This window comes from Vigna angularis, chromosome 1 (assembly GCF_016808095.1).
Source record: "Vigna angularis cultivar LongXiaoDou No.4 chromosome 1, ASM1680809v1, whole genome shotgun sequence".
Classification (NCBI taxonomy): Eukaryota; Viridiplantae; Streptophyta; class Magnoliopsida; order Fabales; family Fabaceae; genus Vigna; species Vigna angularis.
The window spans coordinates 44596482-44609920 of record NC_068970.1 but is presented as its reverse complement, the minus strand read 5'-3'; the positions used below and the strand labels follow the sequence as shown (position 1 = coordinate 44609920).

At 30.8% G+C, this 13439-nt stretch overlaps 2 protein-coding genes across 3 annotated transcripts; one reads left to right on the top strand and one right to left on the bottom strand.

The window, feature by feature from the left end:
• The first annotated feature begins 751 nt into the window (after window positions 1-751).
• On the top strand, window positions 752-6760 carry LOC108347866 (thioredoxin O1, mitochondrial). 2 transcript variants are annotated; one of them, XM_017587316.2, is made up of 7 exons: window positions 752-1030; window positions 1293-1358; window positions 1538-1588; window positions 2047-2126; window positions 2974-3018; window positions 5954-6048; window positions 6421-6760. In XM_017587316.2, the coding sequence occupies exons 1-7, from the start codon at window positions 832-834 to the stop codon at window positions 6428-6430; spliced, it is 546 nt and encodes a 181-aa protein (XP_017442805.1). In that variant the 5' UTR covers window positions 752-831; the 3' UTR covers window positions 6431-6760. The 2 variants fall into 2 exon arrangements, with proteins under 2 accessions (XP_017442805.1, XP_017442806.1); XM_017587317.2 differs by lacking the exon at window positions 6421-6760 and having other exon boundaries at window positions 5954-6052.
• Window positions 6761-8205: 1445 nt separating this feature from the next.
• Window positions 8206-8935, bottom strand: LOC108347867 (60S ribosomal protein L27). The gene has a single exon (XM_017587318.2). The coding sequence runs from the start codon at window positions 8835-8837 to the stop codon at window positions 8430-8432; it is 408 nt and encodes a 135-aa protein (XP_017442807.1). The 5' UTR covers window positions 8838-8935; the 3' UTR covers window positions 8206-8429.
• Between the last annotated feature and the right edge of the window lie 4504 nt (window positions 8936-13439).

Below are 13439 nucleotides of genomic sequence, written 5' to 3'. Positions count from 1 at the left end.
TTAAACTATTTTTTAAAATATACTTAAAACTTATATTTACTTTATGAATGCGTTCCTTGATTTGAAAAAAAAAATCAATTTTGGAAGAGATTTATTGTTAGAGAAATCCATCTTCAACTTAAGAAAAACGCTATTCCTCCACAATAAAAACACATTCTCCAATAGACTTAAACAAATTATTAAGTGCACCTTTTTTTTAAAAACATAATTAATTAAAAAATAAAAATACGAAGTTTTCATAATATTAATTTTTTATTATTATTGGAGCATAGGCATTTTATAAAATTGATATGATATTATACAAACCATAAAAAATTGTTGCAGGACCATAGAAAGAATTGTCAAATTTTGGAAAAGATTTCTATAAAATCTATTACTGAAAATGTCTTATATGAAATTTCTTTAATTTAAAAAAAATTGTATATAAAAGGATTGATTTAAAGTAAAATATGAATTCTCAAAATAAAGCTAAATAAAATTTATTTAGAGAATAAGTAAATAAAAAAACATATAAAACATGTATCTTAAAATTGATTTTTTAAGTAAAAGTACAAGTTTCATGAGTTTTTTTTTTTCAATTCTTTATTATCTAAATAAAACTGGGTATGCTTATTAAATTGTCAAAGTGGTTTGTTAAAGCACTTTATGTTGTTACTGCAGTACATTTTTTTTAATATTTATTACTTCTAATAAAATTTAAGTAAATAATAAAAAATATATTAAAAATTATGTTAAACCTAAACCCAGAGAGTATATCGTTTATTGTGGGGGAAGTTGTGAAGTGAGAAAGAAAAGCACAGGAAGCGTGAAGGAAGAGAAGCAGAATCAGCGATGACGAGAAACTGGTTGTTTCGATCTTTGGCTCTTCGACATGCGATAAAGAATAGTGTTCGGCCGATCGTCTTCAACGCTCACCACCGCTTTCTCTCACTCCCATCCAAACCATCTCTCTTTGCCACCGCAATTGCCTCCTCTCAACTCTCTCTCCTCCCATCCTTCCACCACTCCCGCTCCCTCTCCTCCGCCGCAGGTCTCTCTCTCTCTCTCTCTCTCTCTCTCTGACACACACACACACGTTCTGCATTGCTTGATTTTTATATGCAAACGAAAGGAATCGCGTTATTTTACTTGCTGCGCTGTGTGCATTGTTCACCTTTGCATTAACCTCTATATCTGAATTCGCTTCCTACTGATACTATTTCCACTTGATGAAAACGACTTTATATATTTAATTGTTTTAATTTTATTTTACTGCGTCGGAATAACTAAGTCTATTGGTGAATTATTTTCAGGTTCGTCTGATGTTGTTCTTGTTAATTCAGAGGAAGAGTTCAACAACATCCTTACCAAAGTCAAAGGTATGTCTATGTTTTGTTGCTATTTTCTTATAGAAGTTTGTTATTCCATGAATTTGCAGATAGGTTTTTGTACAGGTCTGTAAATATACTTTATTCTTCTTCTGTTTTGTTATTCTTTTATATGTGGATGAATCTATAAAGAGCTGAATTTTTCTACCTGGTGAAATTCTGTTCAATAGATAACTCGTTGCACGCCGTCTTCTATTTCACTGCGGTTTGGTGTGGACCTTGTAAGTTGCGGTGACCCTTTCTTATGTTGACTTAGATATTTCCAATGAATTGTAATTGTTTTACTGTGCTGTTTATTCTTGGTGATGCATATGTGTGACCATTGCAAAAGAACAATGAGGATGCGATCACATAATTTGAGAGTATTTGGTGTATCTATGATACCAAACAATAAATTATGCTCCCAGTGAATGTGAGATCGCCAACTCTTTCAGAAACGCTAAAGAGAATATGTTTTGTGATGTACTCTAAACTTACAAACCAGTTTTTTGCTCTTGTTTGAGTTGAGTAATTCATCTTTTGGCGGATAGAAAAAATTATGTGGATGGTGCATGCCATAAATTATTGGTTTTCCACAAAGAGGTGGTGTATATGATTTTGTTGTTTGTATATGTTTTTCTTGATGTCTGTATTCAATAGAAAAATTCTCACTGTTTTCGTGGTGTATACTTCTGTTTAGGCAGGTTTATTTCTCCTATAGTTGGGGAGCTCAGTAAGAAGTATCCTCATGTGACAACATATAAGATTGACATCGATCAGGTATGGAGTATATTAATTGTGTGATCTGTGGGTTCGAATCATGAGCAAAACTACAATTTATTTAATAGATTTCAGAATGCCACTTTTTTTCCTTTTTTCTTATCTTAGATTGAATTTTCAATAAGATGTACCGCACAGTTGAAAATAGCTTAAAATTCATATTCTGCATGAGTCTAATTATATTTTTAGCGTTATAAATATGAATGTAGGACACATAAGTATGCATGTCTTGTAGTCACTGACTCGTTATCCATTTGTTGTTAATATATAAAAAAAATATAAGTCACAAGTTAAGACATGCTTACTAAGATCTTGAAAAGTGATATGATAACATACAGACGTAAATGCTTACAAGGAATCACACGATCAGATTTACATGCTTTGTACTTTTCATTTTGTTGCTACTTTTACAAAGTAGTTTAGGTCTAACACAACTTTACAAAATCAACTTGTAAAGTGAGGATTGCCTTCATTTATATAGACTTGGTTTTTTCCCAATACACCTCATATCCAACATTAAGGGGCTTGGAACGTGGATAGCATGGTAAGTGACCCTTTTTGTGGATCTAGAGTAGACTATGATACCATCCTATAACATGGTTTAGGTTTAACTCAATCCTATAAAATTGGCTTGCAAGTTGAGGATTACTCTCATTTATATATTGTATTTTGACACTATTTATAGTCAGTATGAGACTTGGGTTTGGGCATTTGGTGGTTTCTACCTTTTTCATTACTTTTTTGCGTGTTAAACTTAAAAGTATGTTTTGCATAATTTTAATAATTTATGGCATCAAGAAGTTTCCATGTATCAAGGAGCTTAAACATTCACTTTCACTTTTCCCAGGAAGCAATTCAAGGCACATTGGGCAAATTGCAGATTACATCTGTGGTAATTTATTTGACATTGGTGTTAGAAATTTATGTTCAAATACTGCTTGTGGTGATAAAACCTTTTTCTTTTGCACATGTATACAATAAAATCTGGTTGTAGATTGTGAATCATATCAGGCATTCGTCAACAATTTGAAACTTCTCCCTCTGTTTATTCATCTGTTTTTATTAATGCATGCCTCTTTTTGTTCGTTTCTCTCTTTTTATTATTGCTTTGATAATTTTTAATGTATTTGGTGGTAAACATCTTTGTCAGTGGATTATTATTTCATTAACGAAGTGGTGAAACCTTAATGGGACGGGTGAATTGAACTATCACCAATTTTCAAAATAGGATAACAAATTATTATTGAATTGATTGATCAAGATCACAGCATATCAATTTAAACCAAGATTGAAGATACAAGATATACGAGAAGTATAATATGCTGTATAACAGGTAAAGAAAAGAGAGAGGAGAGAGACTCAAGATTTGTGGTGGTTTATTCTATCACAAGAGCTACATCTAGTTACCTAATCACCCTGATTAGACCAATCTACTGTATTTTCAAATTTCACAAGAACCTCTTAAGAAAACTAGAAAATACAATACACACACAACTAGATCTTGAACTATACAAGATCTCTAGCGACACTTATGAAACCCTATCACAAACAACACACTTGACAGCCCTAGTTAAGATGAATACACCATAGAAATTACAGAAAAGGAACAAGATCACTTGGACAAAGATACAACACAATAGAGAAGAAACCAGATTTATAATTCAGTTTAAGAAATTAACACACAAATCTTCCTTAACAACGTAAATAACTTCCAAGGGAAGAAATTCCCTTCTACACAGGACAAGCCCTGTTTTGAAACAAAATGCACACCACCACCAGGAGGAACCGTTTCCTCCTTAAAAGATAACACTTACTAGATTAAATAACTTCTTCTAACCACCCATAAACTGTCCAACTACTGTTAACTGTTTTGTAACTTCTAATTTGAACCTTTTTCCTAACATACACCTTAAAAGTCTTATCAGAAGAAAAAATATAAAGGTTATTACAATGTGAACTTCTTAAACCAAGGATTTGAACCAAAGATTAAAGCAAGAAGGCTCCAAGAAGTGTTTTTAATCTCAGGTTAGAGTCTCTCTTTGTAGGCAAAGTGTTTTAGTTTCAAAAATAATGGTTTTAATTGCATATCATATATGGTTTTGAAGTTAGAGAGATATAAAGATTATGGTAGTTGATAGTTTTAATCGATTAAAATAGAGCTTACTAAGCTCTCGAGGTTTTAATTGGTTAAAACAATATTTTAATATGTTAAAATCAGTTTTAAGTGGGTTGAATTGATTAAAGCAGAACAGTAAAAGCAAAAGATATAAGTGATTTTAATCTATGTAAAGCTCGTTTTAATAGATTAAAACAGCCAAATTGACAGCTTTGGATTTTAAGTGATTATAATTGATTAAATCGTTATATGAAGCGATTCAAATGTTCTTTCTTTCTTTTCCAACAAATCTAAGAACATTTTAACGGATTAAAGCACACTTTAATCTATTAAAATAAAACTAAAAACCACAAGATATACCAAAACACTTTCAAAGGCTTTCCAACTTAACAAATGATTAAGTTAAAGGAAGCACTTATGAGATCAAATCCACAAATTACAACCTAAACCCAGATCAAACACAAGATCAACATCTTCAAAGCTAATGTGATCATCAACATAGCATATTGTGGTTAGAAGGATCAAATTTTCAAGCTTGTAATCACCAAATCTTTAAAATTCAAGCTTTAATATAAAAAATATATCATGCTTATTCTAGTTCAGCAGTGTAAGTGAGTTGTGTGCTTCCAAATCCGTTCAGCCGAATTACATTTTTACAGTTTTAGTTGGGTTAGTTTTTTGTTAGTGCTTCCAATTAACATTGGGTTAGGGAGTTTTAAACCTAATGAATCCGACCTACCACAACTTTTTAATAAAAATACTAATTTTCTAATAAATCTACTGTGTAAAACCAGTTTTATGATTTATTATATGAATATTGTTGTACGAATACTAGGGATAAATATTTCATCTCGCATATGCTATAACAAATAAATATCAATGTCATTGTAGAATATTATCTATAATTTCTTGTCTTGGGACCCCATTCACTGAGTTGCAAAACATATCTATGAATATTATTTTATGATTGCTATTTTGACTTTCCAGTATTTTTAGAATTACTGGTTATGTATATCTTATAATTATCATCCTTAGATTTTAAGAATTAAGAAATATTAAAATTATCTATTGAGGTATTTTTCTTTAAGGGGTGATAATGTTTTCTAATTACTTAATCTGATAACCCATCTATACCCAAACCAATTATGGTTGGGATGGATTGAGTTAGGTTGAAAATTAGATTAAATTCAATGAAAACTTAGGCCACTTATATATATCTCTTTTCTAAGACCTAGCTGTAATTTGTATACATGCTCAGTTAGGTAAGCTATGCTATCATTGTCAATTGACTTAAATATGCCTTATCAATTTAAATTTCCACTGATTTATCTGTCATTGAACAAGTGTGCTACAGTAGCGTTGTTTTTAATATCAATATATAATTGTGAAGTCACTGAAGATTGTGGCAATTTCAGACTGTAAATCTCTGCGTGGCTTTTGTTAACATGAAATTCTTTACTTGTACTCTAAGATTTAGCTCTTCCCTTGCTTAAGAACTTTTTGTGGTGCATTAATTCTTCTCTGACTAAGGCGATTCTTCAGATTTTTACATGTACATAAATTAACACGCCATTTCTCATTTTTTTTAATATTCAGTGGAGACAGTAGAAAATGCTTTATCTCTGTCCTTGCAAACTTATCTTAAACGCTTCACTGTAATATCCCTCCTCCTAAAGGTTATAACTTATAGCAATGTTTTTACCTTCTGCAGCCTACACTTCATTTCTTTCAGAATGGAAAAATGGCCGATGTTCTTGTAGGTGCTGATGTTGCACGATTGACCAATATCACAGAGAAACTCTTCAAGTAATCCTTCGGAGTTTTACTTTATGTTATGCTTTGTGAATATGAGCATGCACTGGGAGGCTGTTATCTCCCTCTGTCCACTAGGATTTTTAAGTAACATTGGCTTTTCAAGTTGTAATGCTCTGTTCTGAATGTGATTATTGATCTGTTGTATAATGTTACATGTATTTTTTTTCCTTTTGTAGTTATGCATTTAGGTGTGGACAGATAACACATTCGAACCTACTCTTTTACATACATATATGCATGAAAAAAACATTCTTGTTTATGTATTTTCTCCCACTTGATAACTCATTTCCTGGGATATCCCCCTACCACCCTAAAGAGAAACATTCTGGTTGAATAAATTGAGATGTTTCTGTTTCGTCACAGGAAGAACTGACTTTGATTGAGGTGAGAATGTTGCTTAATGGACGATGAAGTACAGAATGATTAATTGTAGCTGCTTAGAAGACCAAGGCACCCCCTCCTTATTGTCTGGTTGGCATAGTATTGGAAGTGGAACCTACCTTCATCATTTGATTGTATTTTTAAAATTTCCATCTCAGAAAAGAGAGAATATTGAGAAGTTGGAGATTCTTAAAATTTGTCATTCTATATTATACTTAATTGTTGTATCGTAAGAGTCGTAGTTTGAATGTTGTTTCATGGTTTCTGAGCTCCCTTTTTCAGAAGTGATAATTTTAGATCATGCTTTGTTCTTTCCGAGCAACGTAGTACGCCTTTTGTGAAGTACAATGAGTTTCACCTCAGGCTGCTTTAGATTGTCAAAGTCATCAAGCCTAAATGTCTTGTCTCTTCCAAATATTCTAACGTTCTAGACTATTCCGTCCAAGGCCTATTTGTGTTGAAAGCTTACGTACACTTTACTATCCAAGTTTCTTTATGCTTGCACACCTCAAGGGTTCATTCAATTAAACAAAAACTTCAAATTGTATGGAAGATTTTTATATGAACAATGATACTTATATAGATAATTTCTCAACTGCATAAATATGAAATTGATATTAGCGAGATAAATAAACAGAGTAAAAGAATGATTCCAATGGAGATAACTTCGTTTTAGTCTAAAAATAACTTGACATTTACACTGGATAAAAGTAAGAATTTAATTGATATATATATATATACTTGAATTATATAAATTAGTTATATAAACTTTAATAACAAAATGATTATACTAACCTTTTTTTTTATAACTTTATGAGATTACTAGGTATTGTACATTACATTTGGCGCACCTACCTCCTCATCTCCCCTCACGCTTCCATAAACAAAGTAGGCACGTTTCACCACAAGCACAGCACCGCGTTAGGGTGTACTGTTTCGTTGCTTCAGACTCTACTTTCAAATTGACTACCTGGGAAACAGATTAACCAAAACCCCATATTCAACCACTCATCGACCCCTGAAAATCCTGCCAGGGCTCAAATGTAATAACAAGGTTACCAGTAGTGTGTGTTTGGTGGTACGTCCCACAGAAATGCGTTTTTTTTCAAATGTCATGCGTTTACTACCGCGATGGTGCATGCCAGTGTCGTCGAGAGAGGTTTCTTTCTTATATGCATACAATTTTCTGTACATCACATGCAAAGTTGCAAGTGTCATTACATAGACGGACTACTGGAATGTGATGATTTCACGATTTTTCTCTTTTAACATGATAGAACTGGGGGTTGCACTTGATCATTTTATCTGAGTGTCAGAAAGGCAGTTGATCAGTTGGAGACATTAACCACAAGCGTCACCAAGTTCACAAATATGATTCTAATTGGGGATTGGATTCTGTACTTTGCAAGACACGTACATAGAATGGAACATTAACCATGCTTTGTTCTGAGTTGGCCATTTGGCCAAAGAGTGGGGAACTTGTGACCACGATGCCCCAATAGAGCCAAACTACACGATTCATCTTTATTCCCGAATTCTACATCAATAATGCCCACAGAAACGTAAAACCTCCACCATTGATAAATCGGTTTTCATATTCGAACATAATAAATCCAATATGTAATTTCTCGAACATAATAAATCCAATATGTAATTTCACTTTATGTTACAATCACGCCTATAACACGTTCGTTAATTCCGTGAAAAAATGTGCTGAATCATGTAAACTACAACCATAAGACCACAATCACAACCACAACGCAGCACTTATAAAACAAAAACATAAAATTTCCAATTAAATGGAGACGTCTATCAAAATTCTTTACTATAAAAAAAAACCAAAATGTTCAGAAATTGATTAAAAAAACCCAAAATATTAATATAAAAAGGTGCAATGGATGTAAAAGAAGATAACAAAACTATCTCATAAGATCTTCGATTACATTGGAAAAAGTAAGATCAGGAAAGGCTTAAGAAAAATGTGGAGGTGATCAGAATCTGAGTTTGGTAAAGAACCACCTGTTCTTGCCGGTCTTGAACCTTTCCTCGAAGCGCTTCTTGGTCTCCTTGAGAGCGGTGACCTTTTTGTCTTTGGAGGAGAGGACGTCGGGGTTGACGGCGTCCTTGAGATCTACGTCGAGCGTGTAGCGCGTGGGCATGAGATGCTGATAGTTCACCAGCTTCACAAAGGCCTTCACCCTTGATTTCTTCGCCGTCTTCTTGGCGGAGTCCTTCTTGATGACCTTGCTAGGGTACTTCTTGATTCCGGCAACCAGACAGTGGCCATAGGGGCGCTCCCTGGTTCCGTCGTCGAAGGACCTAACGATCACAGCCTTCCGCCCCGCATAACGGCCCTGCAGGACGATCACTGCCTTGTTTGGCCTCAGGAACTTCACCATCTTCCTCTGCTTTAGGGTTCCGCTTTCGTCTCTGCCGCGATTCCTCTGTACAAGTGCACTTCCAAACCCTAAGGTCAATTTTTATATCCAAATGCCAAAACCCTTTTCCGTCTTCTGGGTTTAGGCCTGTTATAGATGGGCCCGTTTGCGTATTTCCCGGATAATGGGCCTTTTATCTAAAGATGTTTCTTACTGGGTTTAGTTCAGATTTTATTTTTATTAAAAGGTTAGTGAAACCAAATAATATAACGCAAATATTATTTATTATTTAATTTAAGGGGTATGATTTGGAGGCGGAGTTAAAACTCGTTTATGTTTCAATATATAATTTTGTTTTCAAATTTTAAAAATAAGTTAATATAATTTTTTTAATTAAATTTTTTAATATGTTATATTCGTTTTAGGATGATATTTATGTTATTTACATTATCTAGACATGTTATAAATATTAGTCTGATTGAACACGTTTAAAAAAATATATGTTTTAAAAGATTATTTTCATTCGTTTTAAAATTTTTGGACTGAAACATCTTCCAATTTTAGAACATACGACTAAAAATATATTTAATCTTTAATTTTAATATTAAATTCAAATCAATACAATTTTAATTTAATTTTCATAGGTAGATTTATATGTGTATTTTTATAATCTTACCATATGTCATTCTTGTTTTCAATAAGTTTTTTTTCTATAATCCGAAACTATTCATAATTGTTATTTTTTATTTTTTACTTTGATTTGTTATTAATCATATTTATTATTTTTTATATCTATGAAAAAAAATACTTTTGCTTTGAGAGTGAAAAGTGTAATAATTTTCATAATGCGAAAGCATATAATAACTTTTAAAAGTTCAAAACGAAAATCTCAACTTATATCTTTTAAAATAAAAACACTGAATTTGAATTTTTTTTAATAAAGAATAAATAATCAAATCCGAAATAAAAGAAAGAAAAGAAAATTATTGACCAGATTATATTAAAATATAAACCTTTATTCAACTTTTTAAAAATTAAAATAAAAATAATTATTAATTAATTTTTTATATAATTTATAAATATTTTTATCATCTAATAAAATATTATAATTAAATATTTAATATTTAATATTATAAATTATAAAAATAAAAATAAAATGTATTTTGTTTTTATCCGGATCTTATATATAAATTTATATTTAAAAACGAAATAAGTGGTTGTGGTGTATGCTAAAAAATTATATTACAAATAATCAAAAAATTAATTAGTGAAAATATAAAAATAGGTGGTGATAGTACTTCATGATCTTTGAAAGAAAATGTCCCTAGTTAAAACATGATATAAAAAATATTAGATATTTTATTTATTTAGTAGAAATGTGCATAAACAAAATATAATATCAACATGATACTAGATTAGGATCTAACCTAATAAATAAAAAAAATGTTGTTAGCAAAAAAATTCTAATTAGTGGTGATGAGAATTCACTTCTGTCCGATACTAACCATCACTATAACTTGTGCAGTGAAATAATTAGTCATGTTTCTATTTATTTATTTTGAATTGCTCACTTACTAACTAATTACATTAATGAAAGGAAAAATGGAATTTTTATTTTATATAGGATTCTTGGCATGATTTCTGAGGGAAGGAACCTCTAGTTTTTCAACACAATAACGAATATGTGAAAAGAAAGATGAAAAACACTTATTCACAATTCCACTGTCTATGAGAATTATTTGACTTTACTTTTTTCAAAAATTGTGTAACCACCAAAAGAATTCAGCCGTTTAGACTTCAGAAATTAGTGAAATTCGCCAAATCATATCGTAAAAAAAAAAAACATAAACATATAAGTAACACACACTTATATATATATATATATAAAAGATGATTGGTTTTTTTCACATATACGATATTTTTCTTTCTAATTTCATTCTTTAAATAATTTTTATTTTAAAAATTAAAATAATTACATTTTATTTTTTCTATTTAAGTGTTTGTTATTGAAATTTGTTTATTTTATAAATTAAATTAATTATTTAATCATTTTATTATTTTAATAAAACGATACCAACAACGTCGACTATTTGTAGAGATAACAAAATTGGCAGCTTGACCCGATTTGATTTGACTCATTATTGGTTATTAAAAAACGAGTCGGGTCAAGATGTTTCGTTAAATAAAAATTGGTCACTAATGACAATCTGTCTTGCACAGATTGACGGGCTGGGCTGACCCGTTACTCCTTTTTTTAATTTTTTTTAATTTTTAAAATTTTTAACTTGTTTTCAATTTTTTTTAAAATTTTTATTTTTAAAATTGGTTTGTATATACATACAAATGAATATTAAAAGCACATTTAATCATATAAAATATTTGCTAAACTTTTAATGGATTAGTTGATGCTTTTAGTTAGATAAATTAAAATAATTATTGTATTTCCATGTTAAATTATTTTATTATAATTAATAATTGGAACTTAAAATACTATTATATATTTATACTTTTAAAAATTACAACATAGAAAAGTTAACCTTTTAAATTATTTTATTTTATTTTTAATTTAAAAAAAAGGGCCAACAAGTCAAACTAGACTGACCTGCATTTTAGCTCGTCAAATTGACAAACTGGTCGAACCGGACCAAAATAGGTTCACAAGTTGAAATTCTCAACCTGACTCGTCTCTCTTTGAATGGACAATCTTAAAAATAATAACATTGGAAGATGAAAACTCAAGGTCAAAAGAGAAATCAACAAAAGAGTAACAAAGTAATATGATGAATCAATTACGCGAGAACAAGATATATAAAACATACATAACATCATTATGTGGTCAGGTAGATTGATGAATTTCTAAAAAAAATAGTCAATCTAAGGAAGAAATAAAGTTAAAAAAATGAAAGTGAGGATGAAGGAAATATTGATGAAGAACATGTTGACCAAGATGATTGATATAAATACATGACAAGAAAATAAATATTTCAATTTCACTAAACCATAAAATAAGTACTTATTAATTTTTTTTATGCGATATTTGATATCACAAGTACAAGAATTTTTTTTATATCGATGAAAAAAGATTCTCTATATCGATTTTGAAACTAGTACAGAATAAAAATATAACAAGTATTTAATTTTTCATACTAGTTTCAAAACCAATATAAAAATTTTTCATACTGATTATCACAGTGGATATAAAAAATGGTGTGTTTTAATAGCAGTTTTGTCTATGCTCATTTCTTCCAATAAGTAGTGCACTTTTGATGTTTATCTAATAATTCACCCATTTCTTCGAACTTTCCTTTCATTTCCCAACTTCTAAAACAACAAACACTTCACTATGTCTTATTCTTCTTTTGTATTTTTCTTCAATCAAGGTAACATTTTCTGTATTCTTTCCCAAATAGGTCAGTATTGTTAAAAGAAAAGAACTCTCGTTGCGCATATGTCAATTATATTTCTCTCTGTTGTTAACTGCGGTGTTATTTTTCATTCATCTAAAGGTGCTTTAAATAGCCGTAATAGAGGCCTTGGGCCTTTTACGAAATAATAATAACAAATTTAAATAAAAAATATAATATAATATCCTATATCTAATTCACTACCTATACTGCTTTCCGAATATACCTTATTAAGTAAAACGCACAATAGTAAACAAAATATTAAAAAAATAAATCTAATGATTTAAAGTTTATTCAACAAAACTATCCCACAAACTTTCAATTTTTCTTTATTCCCATCAACCTTTTTAATTTCTAAAAGGGTGCTAGCAGCTTTAAATTCTTCATCTTCTGCATATGTCAACAGACATATTACATGTATATCATTAGTGGAGTTATAATTGTCATTTAAACTCCGAAATTTGGGCCTTATAAGATCATCTTCTTCTTCATCATGTTCATTTACCCTTTCATCTGTGATCTTCGGACACCTGATATTGTCATTCGAGTCCTATTCTCTAGAAATCATGCTTTCTGAAGGCTTTTCCTTCAAGTCAACCCAATTCCTTTCACTATTTTCATTTACCCTGACATCTCGGCTTACCAGAATTTTGTCTGAAATCAGGTTGTACAACTTATAGGCTTTTGTCTGTTCATCATAGCCCGTGAAAACATACATCTTGCTTTTGTCACCAAGTTTCGTTCTGAGTTGACCTAGGACATGTCTATAAGCTATGCTTCCAAAAACTTTAAAACGTTTGACACTTGGCTTTCTTCCACTGCATGCTTCTTGTGGTGTCATTCCATCCAACTTCGAATGTGGGCACCTATTTTGTACATATATAACACACTGCACAACCTCCGCCCAAAACTCCTTTGACATACTTTTCCCTTTAAGCATGATTCGAACCATATCAAGAATAGTATTATTCTTCCTCTCTGCCACACCATTTTGTTGTGGTGAATATGGAGCTGTAAGAAAATGCTTTATCCCCTGCTCTTCACAATACTCCTTAAACTTTTTTGATGTGAATTCACCTCCAATGTTAGATTTAATGCTTTAATTTTCTTGTAAGTTTCCTTTTCCACCATCAGTCTGGAAATCTTAAATGCCCCTAATGCTTTCGAGTTCTCTTGTAAAAAATACATCCAGGCTTTTCTAGAGAAATCATCTACGAAT